This window comes from Pseudochaenichthys georgianus, unplaced genomic scaffold, assembly GCF_902827115.2.
Source record: "Pseudochaenichthys georgianus unplaced genomic scaffold, fPseGeo1.2 scaffold_1275_arrow_ctg1, whole genome shotgun sequence".
NCBI lineage: Eukaryota > Metazoa > Chordata > Actinopteri > Perciformes > Channichthyidae > Pseudochaenichthys > Pseudochaenichthys georgianus.
The window spans coordinates 19,666-39,291 of record NW_027262183.1 but is presented as its reverse complement, the minus strand read 5'-3'; the positions used below and the strand labels follow the sequence as shown (position 1 = coordinate 39,291).

Sequence of the window (19,626 nt, the reverse complement as noted above, 5' to 3'; positions counted from 1 at the left end):
CGCTCACAGGCCTAGCAACTCCGCTGGTTCCCTCTCCACTCTCATTCACAATGTTTCCTTCCAATATAAGTGCTGCTATCAGTCTCTGCGGACAAGCGATCTTCTTGTGCCCCACATCACCACAACCAAAACACTTGACACTGCCCGCACTCGCATACACCATGTAGAAACCTTCCTCATATTTAATACGGAAAGACACATCCAGTGTTTGCGATGTGCTGTCCAAAAACATAAACACCTGTCTCCGCAGAGACTGCACGTGCTTCAGCTTGGTGTCCTTACAGCCCAGACTCACCGTGCGGAAGCCACTCGCCATTCTCCCGTAGCGTTTAAGCTCTTTCTCCAGCGTTTCATTAGGAATAAATGGAGGGACTCCCGATATGGTAATCCGGGTAGAAGGCACTGCCAGTGGGGACACTTGTATGAACTCATCATTTATGTTTAAGCCACTTTCAATTAACTGGCTTACCAACTCCTGCTTCTTTACAAAAACTACCACAGCTTTATTCATGCGGGATGCGTAGGAGATGTTTCCGTGTCCCACCTGCTCCCCCACCGCCAGCAGCACACTCTCCACCGTACTGTTCTCCTGAGGGATCACCCTCACCCCGTGTCGCAGGGACGGCATCTCACAGGAAGCCATCCCTGCAGAGAAACACGCTTCTCTCACTGAAGAAAAAACTAACTACACTCACAACAAACAAGACCAATAAACAATCATACAATGAACAAAGTAGAAGAAGAAAAAAGTGAAAACTTTTTCGAAAAGTTACCATCAAACCTCACCACGCTCTCAGCTCACCACCACCGAACTCCTCACACACTCAGAGAGAGAGAGAGAGAGAGAGAGCTACACTAACGGATATAAGGAGTTTTTCAACAACAAAGTGGAGGAGAGTCCTCTCCTGTCAGACTGAGAGACTCGGTGAGCTAAAGGACTTATGTCTTTATTAGGATCCCCATTAGCACTAGCATGAACATTGGCTATTCTTCCTGGGATCCTCACACACTCAAAACATACATAAACATATATACAACAAAATTAAAACAAAACAGCTCATAATTTCATGCAATTTAAGTGAATACTAAAATGGTCATCCAATTATCCCCATCCTAAGGCCAAACAAAAGTAAAGGCAAGTTTATTTATAGCACTTTTCAACACAAGGCAATTCAAAGTGCTTTACAAAAAATGAAAGACATTAAGAAAATGGTATTTAAAATCAGTCATTAAAAAGAAAAGCTAATAAAATAAACATTAAAAGAAAAAATACATGGATAAAAGTTACAGTGCAGTCTAAGATATGAATAGTTCAATTAAACATTAAAAGAAAAAGTACATGAAAAATACAAATAAGTGTACATAACATATGCATACATAGCCACAGGCACAGTTCAAATTTACTTTGTTATACTTAAATATTTTTCTCTCAGTGTTATCTCAGTGGGTCTCAAACGTTTTGGTCACCATTAATGTAAACAATTATTTCCGAGGCACACGTTTATATGATCATTATAGTTATAAAAAAATAAGAGAATAAATGAAAAACAGGTATGAAATACTATATGACAGTAAAACAAGAATAAAGTTTAAAAGGGTGATTTGTAAAATATCCATAAAGAAAAAGTAAATCTGTTTACAGTTCTGTTTCATATGAGTGTTGAGAGATGTATCCATAGATCTCTTCATTTTGCTCTCAAAGTGCACCAGAGTGATGCTTTCAACTTCAATATTTAAAAATAAATCTTCCCGGGGGAGCTTGCCCCCGGACCCCCCTATGTGAGGTCCACACACCACCTATAAAAATAGCACTTTACCCCTGCTTACACCTATATGCCGTGAGCTGATTATCGAGCCTTCATTGTAACAGTCGCGGGTACACTGTGTATGTGTGTGAGGATTGTTGCAGTAGAAAATTCCACTGTAGCGACCGGAACATCAATGAGAAACCCTAAATGTTTGAGCACCCTCTATGAAACGTCAAGCTACCCCACAGCACCGCCAAAATAAATCTCTGGCGCCGCCACTGAGCCTGACTATTTGTGTTGGGGGCCCCGACTTTTTTTTTTCTCCAAAGGGGGGGCCTGACAGAAAAGGTTTGAGAACCACTGCTCTAAACGCTCGAGTTTCACCGCGGCTGTCAGCTGTGTTTACTCGCGTCATTCAAACAAGATGCGCTGGCTCGGGAGCTAGAACAAAATGAACACATTTTACCGTGATTAAATTGTAATACACGTTTCTAAATGATGCCGAAGTAACAACATACTGATACCGGTTAGTAAAAACCATGAATTAATGCTTTGACAAGTCTGCAGACAAGACGGCAGGCGAAAAACCTTTTTAAAATGCTTGTTTTCTGAATGGAGATCGGGTCGATCAGGCTAAGCTAACGCAGTATTTGCTCCGACCGTCCACACTCATAACAACGGCCTACAGACATAAATAAACCAGCGACTGTATTCGCCATGACACAGACAGTCTGTGGTTTGTTCTTGTTTAACTTTTGTCCAGTTTCTGAACAAATATGAGGAGCTGTGAGCTCTGTGTGCTAACTGCTAACAGCTAACGGCTGATGTTTTCTGGTTGAACGTCAGTGACGGCAGGCTGAGATCCTCACCACTGATTGGCGAGATCGCGTTACGCGAATATGACGCTCGAGTTGAAAAAAAAAAAATTGAACTCGAGCGTTTGTCGCGGCACCGTTCAATCGCGCGGATTTCGCGTCCAGAGCTTCATGCTTGCCGTCGTAGCGAATTTGCGTCTGTCCGCGTCTCTGCATTGACTTTACGTGTAATCGCGCCGCCCCCAAACATCGCATCGTGTCCGGTGTGAACGCAGCATTAGATGCATATCACGATAGAAACTCAGACATACACTGGTGATATTAAAGTCACATATTGTTGAACAACAGTATAACTATTGTAAGTCGCTTTGGATAAAAGCGTCAGCTAAATGCAATGTAATGGAATGTAATACAAAGAGCATGTTACTGAAGAGAGGGAGTCTTCAAGGTTTTTCGGACACATTAACATGTCTAAGCGGCACTGGATATTTGGTCCATCAATTGTAACCAGCAAGGAAACACTGATAGTAAAACAAAAACAGATAGTCATGATACAAACTTAGCACTATATGCACTGAATCAACAAGGCCAGTGAAAATAAAATACCCACATCCATTGATTGTCACTCATCACTTATTATACATCTTTTCTTTTTCTTTTTTTGTGAATTAGGTGAACAAGGAAGTGTGGGCCACCATTCTGGCTCTGATCTGGCTTCATGGTTTCAAGATGGATGCTCAGGAGGAGTGGGAGCTTCTGGCTATGAAGGCTGTGTCATGGCTGCGTGCTCAGAACGGTAAAAACCAGAACAATGATCGATGTTCTGTTGTTTTTAACAGTGTACCATTTAAAATCGGGTTCCTCTGGTGATGACTGGTTCTGTGTTTGTTTTCAGCACCTCATGTGACGCAGTGTGTGGAGGCTGGAAACACTCTGCTGGGTTGTAAGGTGCAGAAAGATGCCCTGGGAATCTGAGGTTTTCATTAAAGCAACTTCTCCTTCAGGATTGTTGCCAGCAAGCAGATTTACTGGCATTCAAATACCTTTTCTTTATTTTGCTGTAGAAATGGCTTAAACCTAAGTGGATGTAAGCTTGCCTCTCCCTCATCTGTCTTAAATCACTCCCCTTTTAATATGAAGTGCACTGCATCAATTTCAGTCAGATTCATAGATGCAAAAAGTACAATTGTTGTTGATCAAGCTAAATTATGATTAAGAAGAGTTCAATTGATCACCACATTGAGGTAATAATACATGAGTAAACCAGTGAGTGTCTTTGGACACGGTATCCTCATAAAGGGATTATTTCATCATGTTTTTAAAAAGCTGAACTATTTTACTGCTTGTCTGTTTATAGTTTGTACTAAATACTATACGAGTACTACCATACAAATAGGCTCAAAACATATGTTGAGGCTTTGTCCTTCAAACCAAGGCATAGTTTTTGAGCATTCAACAAAATGATTTCCTGTTGTACGTCCTTTCTCAGCCTTATTTGAGTTGCTAACAATATAACCATTTACTGTATCCATGTTACATGCAATGACAAATATGGGGTGTGCTAAGTATTTCCTTCAAATCTAATAAAAACACTACAAATGGGCCACGGTTGTTCCTTGATTTCATTACCTGTTTGGAGTTTATCCTGCAATGTCTTCAATCTGTGTTCATTGAATTTAAATACTGGCAAAATTGTATTTATTATTTCATCTTCCCTCAAAAAACCTACTAATTTAACACATGCCACTTTTGGCTGCCAGCTGTTTGACTAAGACGCTGCGTTTACATGTTTCCTGACTCATATTGATAGTAAGGAGTTTAGATGGAAAGCCAGGAAGCAAGGAGACAAGGACTGTCTCACAGGCTGATGTGCAGCATACAGTCATTTGTGTTAATTTGTGTACACTGCTTCTTCACATATTAGATAAAGCAGGGGTTAATTTGACATGGTAGGGCATGGTTTCCTTCAGTTGGGCGGTTCTTGTAAGTAGGATACCCTACTTAATTAAGTACACATTTTAGATACTTCAGTATTTCACTTTTTTGCTGCTTTGTACTTCTACCCCAGAACAATTCAGAGGTAAAAAGGGTACTTTTACTCCACTACATTTATTTAATACCTTGAGTTATTGCACATTTCGATTAATAATGTGAAATATAATCAACCCTTAAATAAGACTTTAGTTACACCTGGAGTAAATTCACAATCTATCTATATTAAAAAGAGCATTTTTACCAGCTTTGATAAACACAATTCAATAATTATAATCGACAACACATGTATTATTGGACCAATTTGAGTAGGCCTACTGAGTATATTCTGATGCGAATACTTTGGTACTTTTACTTGAGTAACATTTTGAATGCAGGACTTTTACTTGGAGCAGAGTATTCTTACACTCTTGTACTTCTACTTTTTCTAAAGTACAAGATCTGAGTAGCCTACTACCCTCACCCCTGGCCAGTTCCTAAACAGAAACTGAAGTCGTCTCCAAGCTCCGCCCGATGCTTCGTCATGAATCAAGCCCACCTCGTACGTGTAGCTCAGGACTTACAGTAAGCTTCTCAACATTTCTGCAGGAGGAAAACACCGAAGACTGCCCAGTCGCGTGCACCCTTTTCTTCTGGTAGGCATGTCTTTAAATAGCAGACAATAGGCCAACAGATGTTATTGTGTTAAATGTACAATAATCATTGACTAGCCAGACAAAGTTGTGTTGAGCCATTCATTTCACAAAGCCACTTGTAAAATATGACGATGTTGATATGACAGCACGCTCCATCGGCGCACAAATTGCAATTAAGCAAGCATACTAATACTAATTTTACGAAAATCTAAAAGTATTTAAATGTCTTTGGCAGTTTGTTGTGATTTTTTTAAAAGAAGATCTTTGAAGTATAATTTAGCTGCAAATAGAAACGTGACAGGAAATGTAACTGACTTTTAGTAGGTGTGTCCAGAGCCCTAGAGATACTAAGAGTTACGACACTCCCATAGACCTCCGTTGTAAAAAATGGCGGCGCATACTTCCGGGGTATGGACCTCGAAATAGTTCAACATATTGTCATTTGGGCATTGGACCTCATTCACTTACATTACGGCGCGTCGATTAGTTCCAGAGGTAAGTTGCTGAAATATCGAACTCTTTTGAATTGTCAACTGTCTATATTGTATCAGAGGCCCTTTATGATGCTTATACTGGTCTTCATTTGTATATGCACAGCGTAATTATCTATATTTTATCTTGGTTGTTACAACCAATTTTGCTAGCATTGCCTGCTAGTTAGCTAGCGCGACTTCGTCAGTTTTGATTTGAAGGTAATATTTCAGTAATGAATCGCTAGCAGCTTATATATCAATGATGCTGGGTAACTAACAAGCAGGATTTAGATTGATTATGTTTTTTTTTTGTTATTTTGGTTTTTATCTGCTGAACCTGACCGTGTCAGCCATCCTTAGTCGGCTTTTTCTGTAGGATATGACTTAACTGCTAGCACTAGTAGAAATGAGGTGGCGTTTGTGATAAATATTTCATTGCATTTTGGGATATACTAACATTTCATTATGTGACATGTTGACTGTACTTAGTTTTTTTTTGTACTGTTCCGTGTTAACTCATCTGTACTGTACAACTAGCCTAGCGCTACTTTGTAATGCTTGATGGCATGCTAGGATAGATTCCTTTGTATTGTAATATACACACTAGTTTAATGATTGTTCTTCAAAGGTATTATTCAGTCTTAAAAATATAATAGCCTACTGAATAGGCTACTCTACAGCAGTGAATGAAGGATGAGCCTAAAACATGGTCATGCATCCAAAATGTTTATTTTTAACAAAATAAACACTTTAAAAAAAATAATTACCACTTTTTTTTATTCAGCCTCATATGCCAGCCTCATATGGCTGTTGCTGCTGCTGCTGCTGAAGGAGGGGGCTGCTGCTGGAGGAGGGTACTGCTAGGGTGCTGCTGCTGAAGGAAGAGGAGGCTGGAGGCTGCTGACGGAGGACCGGGAATAGGTGTGTGGCAGAGTAAGGTGTTTGGCAGTGGCCTAGATGTTATGACCTTCGGTGCAGAGGTCTGTTGGGTCTTCTTTGCCTTCTTACTCTGACTCTTGCTGCCAAGATACCCTTTATGTTTATCCTTCCTCTCAGCCCTGATGCACTTTGATGCAATCCTTAACCTCAGCCTGATGTATGTTGAGAGGATTTTTTTTCTTCAGGTCATGGCATGAAGGCAGGTTGCTGTCCAGCAACATGGCTTCTTGTTCCAGCTGTAACACTGCATTTGAGGACTCCATGAGGGAATCGCTCATCCTCACACGGAACAGCTGCTCCACGTTCTGAACTAGGGTGAAAACCTCATCTGATGGACGGTAAAGTGCACCCCTTTTCAATTATTTTAATACCAGCAGACCAGCTCTCTTATTTATATCCTGTAGTGCCACAACAGAACCTTAGTTGTATTGCTTTTTTCACGGTGTCTTTCCCCCACCGTATCCCACCTTTTTTTGATTGCCCAAGTGCTCTAATTTGGTCTGTGTTGAAGATTTTTTGAAACTTTAGATTAATCAAATTGTGTTTTTTTTTTTTAATGCCGAATTAATCCTCTTCTGGTTTCCCAGAGCCCTCTCGGCTCTCTTTCTTAGTAATCTCTCCCTTCTCAGTTGCCTCATTAGATCCTCCACGTGAGCCCGGTCACAACTGGCCCTTGGCAGTCTGGTCCCTGGAGCACCTGACCCTGGCAAACTAGCCTCTTCATAGCTGACCCCTGACTGACTGGTTCCTGGCACACTGATCTCTGGTAAGGTGGCCTCTTGATTGTCGGCCCCTGACATACTGGCCCCTGGCAGTCTGCTGACATCTGTCTCACTCTCTGTCTGTGATGTCCCTTTCATTCCCTTGGAACTCCACCTCAATATCTCCCTGAATCTCTGTAACAATAACAAGGCAATCTTGCTGTTATATGTGTATGCTGCCTTTACATGTGCACCTATTGTCATTTAAGGATACACTACTGTACACTCCTATAGTGACATTCATCTAAGTTCGTCTATTGGCAATGTTAAAGTATGAAGAAATCTGTATTATGTACATGTGGTATATGAGTCTTCAGAGAATCCCTGAACCCTGGTATTTTTGAAGCTGTATAATCTGAAAGTTGCATTAGGAGTGTAGTCTATCCTTGAATGATATAACATGGGAAACAATGTTAGCTTCATATATCATACCAATGTTTGATGTGCAGTAATAGGTGTGGTCATTATTCCTGACAGCTGGAGGCATACTCCTTGACGTGAATTTTCTCCTTTTCGGTTTAGGCCGATGTATAAATACTGTTGGAACAGCATCTGGCCTCAACCTCAAATTTTCTCCTGATTTGTTGCCAATATATTGGTCGTCTTCAAAGTGTACCTGTGTAGGTTTGATCAGTTTCCCCTGCACACTTCAAATGTCATTGAAGAGTCATAATTCTCTACACTTGGAAATATGATGCCCTTTAAAATGTTAATAAGTCATGTCACCTCTGTGAACATTACTTACATGACAGAGTTTTCTGCTGTTGTTGTCCTCTTTCAGACACAGGTTTTGTCTGTTGACCATTGCCATGCATCTCTTCCTTCGCTCTACGTCCTTAGGGAAGCCATACTACATCCAGAACCCCTTCTCGGATCGATTAGAGCACCCAAATGCTATGTATGACAACTGATCTATTAAAATGCAATATAAACGAAAGTGCCATAATATTTATTGTGCAAACATTTTAACATGAATATTGCTGTCCTCTGTTCAGTCTGCTCCCAACTGTATTCTCTCCCCTTATTCACCACTGTTCCTATTCTTGCTCTGCTTTTTAGGGCCCAGGAAACAGATGAAGAGGATGTCCCTTTCACAAAGAACCTTCTTGTTTTTTTCAAAATGGTTAGGCCCCTGGATGCCCTAGACTAGAGTTCTGTATTGCTTTTTTGTAAATAGTTGCTTTTTTGTAAATAGTTGTTTGTATTTGTAAAATGCCCCCACCCACAATTGTTGTTCGCATAATTATGCTTGTGCGAACAACAATTGTGGGTGGGTGCTTATTGTGCTGCAGACGTTGAAGGACCTGAGTCTCCTGAGGAAATACAGGTGAAAGGTGAGGAGAGGTCATCGCTTGGAAGGTTTTATATCCTGTGGTGTCTCAACAGAACTTAATATGAATTGCTTTATTGTCTCGTCGCTGGATCACCTCCCCCTGGCAAACGGCCTCGTCATTTTAATTTGTATTGTTGACAAACCTGTTTTTGTTGCTCTGTTGAACCATGGTTCAACAGGAGCTTCTGTAAATAGTTTTGTAAATAGTTTGAATATTTATCATAGTATCATTTTCAGTCTCCCACTCTCTCAATTTAATTTATCGTTTCTTTGCCCCACCATATATTTTGTTGTCCAAGGGCACTAATTGGGTCTGTGTTGAAGATTGTTTTACACTTTAGATTAATCAAAATTGTGTTTTTTGGCTGAATTAATCTTTTTCTGTTGAACCTGTTCTCATTCTCATTCATTTGACTTTGTTTTGTTCTAACACACATCACTTTTTTCATACACTGTTCTTAATAAGTAATAGGCTACCAAGCTTTCCGTTGTCACCCTGCCTCTCCAAATGCAAAACTGTCAATAAAAAGTATGCAATAATGCAATTACAGCTGAAAAAGTACTTGGGTGTGTGTGTTTTTTTTATATATATTTACCATTCAATAACGCAATCGCTGCTGTCTGTCTGTCCCATATAAGTACATGACAGCGCAGCGCAACTATACTACGGACGTGACTGACCTGACAGTGACAGCAACATAGCCTGCTTGTGCTACCACACTTTCCCCTCAAAATATCGTTAAATAACGAAACTTGTAAATATTGCCAATCCATACAAAGTGTAACCACATCATGTAAATATGAAAGCAATCTTTAAAAAATAACAGCGTTGGTTTAATCCATGACTATTTTCACCATGTTTGTGCTGTTTTTGCCATAGAGAAGCATTGCCACGGAAGTGCGTTTTGAACTATCCCGGCATACATAAACCACGTGACCGGCTGGCGGCGACATCAAAGAGTGTCGTAACTCTTATCTCTATGGCTCTGGGTGTGTCTACACTTGGTTTTCAATGCAAGTGTGTGTTTGTGCCACATGGGGGCAGCAAAGGAGCTTTTCATAAAAAATGAGCAATTTTATGGACAAGGAGTTTAGGAAACTTGACAACATTTATATTGTTTCTCGTCAGTTCATCTGAAGAGTGTGGAGGTTGTTGAGAGCTTCATAGTATGAAGTAAATACTTAAAACGAAAGTTAATTATAAATCATATATGATCAATCATATTCTTGTATGAACCCATAATGAGAATGCTTCTTGATGGTTTTTGAATATGTATGTATGCTTACAATTTTAGTTGTTGCTGTTTGATAACTTTGCGTTTTAAAAAGAGGGTGTTGAGAGCTTCATAGTATGTTGAATACTTAAAACGAAAGTTAGTTATAATCAATTATATTCTTGTATAACCCACAATGAAAATGATTCATATTTTAGGTGTTTCTATATTTACAGCATAAACAGAACAAAGTGGTTTGTTGAGTGTAAGACCTATAATGATTTATACCTTACTCTCTGATAAGAGAGTAGGCAGGTTCTTTCCTCTCCTCTCACAGCAGTTCACAGGGAGGGGGAACAGTTCACTGTTTAAAAAAAGATTGCCAACACAATATTTCCTATCACCTGCTGTTGACTGTATTGTCTTGCGACTTCCCCAAAAGTCCTGGAGTGTGGCCATAAAAATGCTTATGTTCTCCTTTGGTTTCATTATCAGTAATAAATGAAACGGCCAACAGGAATAAAATAGCAATACACTTAGAATGAAAAGAAAAACTGATTAAGTCATGTATAATATATTTTTATTGTAATTAATTAATAGTAGGGTACATAAATTGAAACAGCTATAACATGACCTTATATGCATATGTACCATATAATAAGCTTATTCAAAAACATACATTTATTTTAATGTAATAGTTGGCATGTTTAAAGTCATATCAAGTCTTTCAGTTGGTAATTGCAATTTTCTTTCTCTGACCTCCCTCTGTCACTCACAGTTGCACTTGTTTTAAATAGCATTCCTAACGTGTCTCTGGTTGTTTACAGGTAGTGCAGGTGGCAGTGTCCAGGTGACCTCTGTTCCCGCCTCTCTGGTGCCCTACAGTCTGTCTTTCTCTGCCCGAGTGTCCTCTCCTCGCCCTGTCTCTAAAGTAGAGTCCAACTGTGCCCTGGACCCTCTGGAGTATCTGAACACAGAGCAGAGCCAGGCCACGGTGGGTAGAGTGCTGATGTTTCCATAATGTGGTTCTTCCTCTTTACTCAGATAATCAGTGTGTTTTTGGACCTGCAGGTCAAGTTGGCTGCAGGACACAAGTTTGACAGAGATGTTGAACTTCTGATTTATTACAAAGATGCCCACCAGCCCACAGCTGTGGTGGAGGCAGGATAGACCTCTGCCAAGTCTGGTGAGTACACTTTAGTGAAGGTGTCATCCTTCATCCATTGTCATCCACCAAAGGTGCCTTGTACAAATGCCTTGATATGCTCTTGTGTCTTTTTGCATTATACCTCAGTATAATGACAATAGAGATTATTCAACATTTTTATTTTGAGTTTCTAGTGGTGGTGGTCATTAATTGTGTCTCTCCTGTGTTTCAGGCACTCTGATGGGGGATCCAGTGATGCTGAGTCTGTACCCTGAGTTCCCCCAGGCTGTGATGTCTTCACTCGCCTCATGTGGAGAGTTTGTGTTCTTATTGGATCGATCTGGCAGCATGCAGAGGGACCGTATTAAGAGTGCCAGGGTATGCATTATCTTTTATTTGTATGGTATAATCAGTCCTTTAGACATAGTGGCGTTACCATCTATTCTCTCCTCTCTTCAGGATACTCTGCTGCTCCTGTTGAAGAGTCTACCAATGGGCTGCTTTTTTAACATCTACAGTTTCGGGTCCAGTCATGAACACATCTTCCCGTAAGTCACTCACTATTGCCCAACACATTCATTCCTGTCTTTGGTGTTAATGGTTGAGCATGAATATGCGCATTGGTTGCAGTAATAGTGTGGAGTACAGCCAGGAGACCATGGAAGAGAACCAGTCAGTATCTGGTGTGAGGGTTAGGGTTAGGGTAATGTTGTGAATCGAGTGGCCCATGGTGGTGGTGGGGTTATGGTATGGGCAGGCGTATGTTATGGACGACGAACACAGGCCACTCGATTCACAACATTACCCTAACCTCCACAGGGTTTTGTAAAAATAGCTGGAAATAAGGTCTGTGGAAACAAACCTGTTTGATAAATACACGTTTTGTTCAGGCGGATAATCTCCACATGTCTACCCTACTTTTATAATTTCGAATCATAAATCTAATCGATAGATTAGAAAAGGGTTTTAGGCATAGGCGGCGCGTGAGGCTCAGGTTTGGGAAGGCTAAATCACTTTTTTTTACCTGACGCTGCCCGCCTCCGGCGTCTATAGAAAAGAGATCAACTCAGTGAAAGCACCCCCTGCTGAAAAATCAGAGCTCAGTGTGCAGAGTTTAAATCTATCAAGTCATATTACAGGATAAAGGAAATACAGTTTAAACTGCTGTATGCCGAGAAGACGCCGACGTGTCGCACTTATCATTCATATCACATTCAATCAGATCATCGATCATATAATATCATAGCCTATATTATCTCCTTATCTGAGTCGTATCTGGCCGTGCAACACTCACAGTGTCACATACTGTATGCAGAAGTATTATTTTAAGCAACACATTATTGACGAAACACTCAACTCAAATGTAATTAAAGTCAGATCCACCCGTGTCTTAGACGGGGCAGTGATATCATAAAACTGTTACGCTTTCAAACACTCTGTAGTTTATTTATTTTTTAACCAGTTGTTCTGTATTCACCTTGCAGGTGGCTTGTATCCTGGATTATTATGTTTAAGTCATGGATGACTAAAGTAATATTAGACAAATATGAACTTTAAAGTTCATATTTGTCTAATATTAGTTTACTTTTCATTAATGAAGTATGACGCTGCGCTGTCAGTACACTTGTCCCTGTTTGTGATTGGTCAAATGTTGCTAACCCCACCCCTTTCACGTGAACGCGCTCTCAGCTGGTGAGAGAAGCCCTGGCTTGATTTACCGAGTTGATATTAACCAGCGTCGAGATCTCGTTTGTTAGGGTTAGTTTCGGACCCGGCGCCACGAGGGGGCAAAAGGGGGCATTGCCCCCTCAGTTGTATTCTTTGCCCCCTCACTTTGAACATCATTCATCCATCAAAAAGTACGATAAATGTCACAATTATTAAATAACTTTAAATAATTATTTTCCCCAATATACTTTACTATGTTTGGATCAGATATGTGGGCAGGCAGTCAAGCAACGTGTAAAAAAGTCTCAACCCCAAGTGAGCTTGTAGTTAGCGTGTGTGCTTAGCTGTAAACACAGTCCACAGACCAAAACGTCTCCGTTTTCCGGGCAAAGTCTTCGGTGGCCGGTACCCGGTTGAAACTCCGGAATGTGCATTAAAAAACATAAAGCAAGGTGAAATAAAATGTTACATGATGTCAGTAAAAACAAGTCTATGGTAAAAACAGAGCAGAGTTGTGCCTGTTTGTAGCGTTAGCGTATTTCTTCTTCTACTACTTTTTCTTCTACCTCTACTTCTTCTTCTTCTACTTGTAATTCAATGTAGGCTACCTGCCCGCGAAATATATTATAAATATTGACATAGTGCAACAACAAAGCTTTAAACGAGGTAAATTACGAATTTATGTTCTCAATCGTCAAGTGTGGGATTGAATATTACATTAGTTTAGATTAGATTTTTACTATAATAATAATAATAATAATAATATGTTGTATATGATATAAACCGTATTGGTACAATGAGTGACATCTAGTGACGGATTGTGGAACATTGATTCGATTTTTCGGTACCACTTTACACTAATGGCGCATTTCCACTGCAGCGGGTAGCCCCGTTTAAGCGTCCTGGACCGTCCTCAAGCGGCCAGGCCAGTTTTTGGTGGCATTTCCATATAGCCTAGTACCGGCTAGCGGGTACTTTTTCTCTCTTTTACCGGCCCCATAAAATCGTGGTTCTATCAGACCAGGCCAGGGCTGTGACGTCAACACTTGACTGCTGATTGGTCAGAGAGAATCGTCACAAGATCGCGCGCGAGATCATCCCTCGCGTCACATATATATCAAGAAGCAAGCTTGCAGCATTTTGTAAACGGAGGAGCTACAAAAATGGCAACGTCGAAGAAAAGCACACCGTGGTCGACCGAGGAGGTGACGACGTTCCTACATCTCATTGGGGATGATAAAATCCAGCGGGAGCTCGACGGAACAACGCGAAATGTGAAAGTGTTCCAGGATGTCTCTGCACAGATGTCCGAGCGCGGATTTTCGAGGACTTTCCTGCGATGTAGGGAAAACGGAACGGCTTTACTGGAGTCCCTGCAAGGTACGCTCACTTCTAACAAAGAAGTCTATTTTATCCTTACATTAATGTTCGACAACCCGTGCTTTTATGGAGCCCCGAAGAGCTACATAGCTAGCTAAGGCAGATAGCCTTAGCTAGAGCTATTGTTTGCTAACACCATATGTGCCATTGTTTACGTTCAGTTTTTCTTTTCTATAGTTGTTGTTGCTATTTAGTATTGTGCTGCAGTAGTTTGTGGAATTAACAAGTCATTTTGCTGTTCTAGATGATTACATTGGGACTCGTGAGGAGGAACATTCCCGAACAACGGGTGATGGCAGTGTTCCGTCCACTTTTCGTCAGTGAATCCAGAACGGACCCCAGCCGAAGAATCGACACCGACTCAACAACCAACACCGAGTGCCATCACGACACCGCAGCGTGTGGTTCTAGGTAAGAAATAGAAATGGCAAAACGACTGGAATTGTTTTTTTAAACCGTGGATCATCCATCGTCAGTAATTAAAATAAGCTATATCACTGTGTGGAAATGCTCTGTTACAAGTAAAGTCTTAGCTAGTAAGCAGCTAGTACAGTTGTGTGTGACATCCTATCATATACATATATTTATATTCATTATCAACAGGCTGGACATAATGTAATTCACTTTCACAATCATTGTAAACATCTAGGGCCAGAACTTTCTTTAGTTCACCTTACTGTTGTTCTGTTTATACATGTTATTCTTATATCCTTGTGTGACCTGTACCTGTACTGTGTGTTTTCCTTATTAAGATTAAGATGAACTTTTATTAATCCCTCGTGGGGAAATTATTTCTCTGCATTTGACCCATCCTAGTGTTAGGAGCAGTGTGCTGCCATTTTGAACGGCGCCCGGGGAGCAATGTGGGGAACGGTGCCTTGCTCAGGGACACATCGGTAGCACTTGGACTTTCGGGGACTTGAACTGGTGACCTTCCAGTTCCCAAGCCAAGTCCCTATCGACTTCGCCACCACCGCCCCGCTAATTATTATCTTATTGTCACCCAGGAAAGAGGAAACGAGGAGGTGAGGATCGGGCCCAGCAGGAACGGCACCATGACTGAGCAGCCGACGTGGCCCGTCTCCTCCCTGATACTTCAAAAAACCTTAATAGTTATTGTACATATTATATATTTTTTATCTAGTTAATTTTTAAATGCAACATTTGTACTTCCTTGTTTATTTATTTTCTTTAAAATGTTCATTTTATATTTACAATTCCATGTATATTTATGCTGGCTGCAATTCAGTTTTACATTTTTTATTTGTATTGTTTAATGGCATGCCTTTGATACAACATTTGTATTTTTATACTGCCTTCAATAAAGTACTTCTTTGACTTATCTTATCTCTTGTTGATAATGAATGGCACCCAACATAAAAAAATCATAAACATACATGAATTTATAAAGCAATAACAAACACCATCAGTTAGGAAAAAGCCCCTTACTTTTAAGAGATTTAAAGCAAGAAATTGAGTTTGCTAGCTTGAGGTCCTACTCTAAAACATTATTACACGTTTATTTTGTAATGGTATTAAGAATACATGATAAATACATAATACATGTAGAAATTGCTCAATTGTAATACCCTCGTTCTACTACACTCAAACAACACATTCCTTATATATTTTAAAGACCAAAATAAACCTATAACCCATTCAAGCAAGCTTTTAACATGTCTAGAAGAAAGATTGAGGTTATATTTAATATATTATTTTATGTTGTCGATACTTTAGTCTCCATCCATGTTTACAATTGTCCACACTATTTTACACTTGCATTTATGAATATAGTTTTGCTGTGTTTTACACTTTAGTATTTATGTTTATAGTTAGCTTTGATATTCGCTTAATTGATTAGAAAGATTTTCTTTCCATGATCTGATATTTCCTCAAATGTTATTATGGGGCAGTACTTACTGGTGCTTGAATTTCAAATATTCAATTCAGATAATATTTGTTTAAAACATTTGACAAACACATGTATATGAAAAAAAAAAAGGATTTATTTATGTTCAATACAATGAATACAATACAATGCTTGCTGTGATCACTTTCCTTCTTGCTGTGATAACAAGCCACACACCAAGAAACAAGTAAACGATCGCTTCCACATCCTCCATTGTTGTGTGTGTTTTGTGAGTTGTGTCGCATTGAAGATGACGCCACTGCAGTTTTACCCAGCGTCGCTCCGACCAAAAAGCTGATCGCCCCGCCTACACTGCGTTGCTACCCCAGGTCCTAAAGTGTAATGGAAATGCGCCACGGCCTCGGCCGGCCAGCGAGGCATAGCAGCCCGAGGCCTGAGCGAGGACGCGTAGGGACGCTTAAACGGGGCTACCCCGTTGCAGTGGAAATGCGCCATTAGACTACCCTTATAAAGATTTCATAAATAATTAGGTTATTAATTAAGTTGTAAACACTTTATTAATCATTAAGAACCATTTATAAACCAGTTCTAACAGTTTTCATACGTCAACACAGGCTCACTATTTGGCAAGATGACAGCCTTATATTGGCTAGCTTACTTCGTCTTCTTCATCAGCCAGCATCCTTGGTATCTGTTGTTCAGTGAGTTTATTCCCCCCTTCAATCAATCAATCAATCAATCAATCAATCAATCAATCAATGTGTATTTATATAACCCAATATCACAAATGTTACATTTGTCTCAGTGGACTTCACAGTTTGTACAGCATATCAGTATGACAATACGACACCCTCTGTCCTTAGACCCCTTCCATCTTGATGTTTCTTGACATTTCTTTATGACCATTTATTTATGAATTACTAACATTTATAACTGCCAAAAGGGAGCCTTATTGTAAAGTGTAAAACACATTTCCATTATTAATGAGTTACTAACATTTCCAATAAGGCTTAGCAGTACAGATAAATGTGGGCTCACTATTTGGCAAGCAACCGGTCACAGTTGCCCTGTTTATCTCAAATCTTATAAAAGCTTACTAATGATTTATAAAGTTTTCACAACTTAATTAATAAATGAATTACAAACTATTCGTAAACCCTTTATAAGGGTAGTCTTATTGTAAAGTGGTACCGATTTTTCTCATGGCAGTTAGACTCTAGAGACAAACCAGGGGGCTTTGCTTTTAATCTGTGTCTGTCCATTTGGTGTAGTATTTTATCCAATATTACATTTGGTTTATATATTAGTCACTTTATTATGAAATGCCAGGTTGTAGGTCTTGGTTTGAACATTCAATTCTGAAAATAAAAAATCAACCATGTAATGATGATTAATGATTCATTTTTCTTTAATCCTGACATGACTAGAGTATATAGTAATTAAGTATGTCAATCTGTATAGGAAGACGAGTTAAGGGATAGAGGAGAAAATGTTATGGTATAATTACAGAGCCTGTCAATTTATGAATTGAGGAAATCAAAGTTAGTCTATTAACCAAAGTGCAGCCATCTAATAATGTACTATCTGTAATTAAAGATCAGAGGAAAATAACAGAATGAGAGGGGTAAATCCGGAATAAAGAAGCAAAGAGATTATAGAGCAGTGAGAAGGAAAGGAAGAAAGAGAAGACACGTTTAGGTCAGGATGGATATCCGAAAGTGGTTGTCCAACAAGAAGGCTGGTAGTTCTAGCAGCAGCAAAGATATTGTGGAGGCCGAGCTTCCAGAGAGGGATTTAGTTCAGAGCGAGTTAACTCCACCAGCCAGAGAAGATGTCCCGGCGGCGGCCAGAGCATCTTGTTCCACAATAAGCACTAGAATGGGTCAACAGTCGCCTCCAGCTCCATCTTTTAATGCCACTGCGCCTGACGATCTTGGGACAGAGGGGCCAACCCAGGTTATCCTGCAGTCCTACCCTGTCCGAATAATTAATGAACAAAACGCACCTTTACCAAGAATAGGTTTAATGGAAGAAAGTGGCTGGAATATTCAGTTGTGGCTGATGCTGCATTTTGCTTTGCATGTAGAAAGTTTAACATAGGGTGTAGTGCTAATGCAGACAAAGCCTTCACACAAACCGGCTTCTGTAATTGGAAATGTGCAACTGATAACTGATGTGTGTGTGTATGTCCCTTTAACGTTCAGCACTGATTGAGGGCACCTGGCTGTCGGTACGGCCATGAGGAGTGAAAGGCTCGAGCCAGAGACTTGCTTGCTCTCTCTGTTGGAGGATTTGTTTTGGAGAGCATACCTGACTTATGATTTTATTTCCCTTCACCTTAGTTTGGCATTCAACACTTTGCACGACCACATCATTTTCACACACCCGCACACATACACTACTGATCTTACTGATTAACACATCCCATTGTGGTAGCTCTGTTTAATTTAATGGTAATAATAAATATATTTCCTTACATCGTGTCCGTTTCACGTTTTTGGCCAAGAGCCAGGCCGTGACAGTTGTGAAAAAAAAGTCGCCCCCTCTGATTTTTTAACAGCCCCCTCAGTCATTTCATCCTGGAGCCTGGCCTGGTTAGTTTAGATAACTCAAACATATCCAGGGTTTGAACTGGCTTCGTAGTATAGGGCACAGGTGGCTGCATAGCAGTGCTAATGTCAAAGACACAAACATTATACATTATATTTTTATTTTACCAGGATGCAGTGACACAAATATTTGGGAATGCTTAGCCTTCCCTAGCCTACAGCACCCGCCGCCCCTGGTTTTAGGACGCGTCACTGCACCACTCTATAGAAGCCAACTCCATCGATCAAGCTGGCTGAAACTTTCTCTCCATCTTCTTCTCATGCTCCCTGTCACTCTCCTTTAACTCCTCCGGTGACTTTCTTTTATTTGAAGATTGTTTTTTGCACGGCGCTTGACCGGTTTAAAATTTAACCGATTAAAAACATTTGGCGAATGGTTAGGTAGCGCGATGATCTGTAGTGAAGGAGCGCGCTCCCGCTCACGGGAGCCTGCTCGCGCTGCGCTCCGCAGCAAACAGCTGTTTGCTTTTCACCCAACAACGACAACCGACTCACGGAACGCTATGTTGTAGCGTTAATAAACGAAACAATTTAACTAAATTGCTAGTCAAGATACCAATACCACAGGTATTCCGTGCCAGCGGGCCATTTAATGTCGAGCCCTGCCGGTTACCGGCCGGCCCACATCGTCCGACCGGCCCACTTCAGTACCGGCCCACCGGGATTCGTCCCGAACGTCCCGATGGCCAGTCCGCCCCTGTGTGTACACATATATCACTTAAATTATTCAAGACATCCTTTGTACTGAAGTATTCAAAAGTAAAAATTGCATGTTTAATATAAATTATTTGCTGTGGCCAATTGTTTTCATTGCATTTACAGACCCGTGTAACTCTCTGATACCACCCAATGAATGCATTGATTTGCTTGTAGAACCACGCTACACAAAACAGATAGCAACACCTATAAAAACTATTTTAAAAAAGGGGCTACTGTATCAACCTATATAAAGTATATACATATAGTTGTTCTCCCTGCAGGAGAGGGGAGCATGCTTTGAGATCAGCTGCTAGGCTGCAGCGGGGAGAAGATGGGGACAAAA

General features: G+C 40.3%; 1 protein-coding gene and 2 long non-coding RNA genes across 9 annotated transcripts; all 3 read left to right on the top strand.

Moving 5' to 3' along the window:
* The first annotated feature begins 2,889 nt into the window (after positions 1-2,889).
* LOC117440841 (uncharacterized) lies at positions 2,890-4,165 on the top strand. The gene is made up of 2 exons (XR_004551319.2): positions 2,890-3,359; positions 3,459-4,165. It is a non-coding gene; the product is annotated as an uncharacterized lncRNA (long non-coding RNA).
* A 936-nt stretch (positions 4,166-5,101) lies between these two features.
* Positions 5,102-18,395, top strand: LOC117440842 (von Willebrand factor A domain-containing protein 5A). 7 transcript variants are annotated; one of them, XM_071202126.1, is made up of 6 exons: positions 5,102-5,190; positions 10,738-10,904; positions 10,982-11,096; positions 11,290-11,435; positions 11,517-11,605; positions 18,180-18,395. In XM_071202126.1, exons 4-6 carry the CDS (start codon positions 11,298-11,300, stop codon positions 18,187-18,189), a joined length of 237 nt encoding a protein of 78 aa, XP_071058227.1. In that variant the 5' UTR covers positions 5,102-5,190; positions 10,738-10,904; positions 10,982-11,096; positions 11,290-11,297; the 3' UTR covers positions 18,190-18,395. The 7 variants fall into 7 exon arrangements, 1 of the variants encoding a protein (XP_071058227.1); XR_011642777.1 differs by lacking the exons at positions 5,102-5,190; positions 10,738-10,904; positions 10,982-11,096; ... (1 more) ...; positions 11,517-11,605; positions 18,180-18,395 and adding exons at positions 5,207-5,685; positions 6,448-6,584; positions 6,788-6,940; ... (1 more) ...; positions 8,204-8,261; positions 8,423-9,244; XR_004551321.2 differs by lacking the exons at positions 5,102-5,190; positions 10,738-10,904; positions 10,982-11,096; ... (1 more) ...; positions 11,517-11,605; positions 18,180-18,395 and adding exons at positions 5,207-5,685; positions 6,448-6,584; positions 6,788-6,940; ... (1 more) ...; positions 8,145-8,261; positions 8,423-9,244.
* On the top strand, positions 13,784-15,409 carry LOC139433211 (uncharacterized). The gene is made up of 3 exons (XR_011642773.1): positions 13,784-14,105; positions 14,350-14,516; positions 15,113-15,409. It is a non-coding gene; the product is annotated as an uncharacterized lncRNA (long non-coding RNA).
* Positions 18,396-19,626: the final 1,231 nt, after the last annotated feature.

Bases quoted from the DNA above. Each gene is read 5' to 3' on its own strand.
- LOC117440842 (XM_071202126.1), top strand. From the start codon at position 11,298: ATGGGGGATCCAGTGATGCTGAGTCTGTACCCTGAGTTCCCCCAGGCT. The intron at 11,436-11,516 runs GTATGCATTATC...TCCTCTCTTCAG, and splicing joins ACCGTATTAAGAGTGCCAGG to GATACTCTGCTGCTCCTGTT.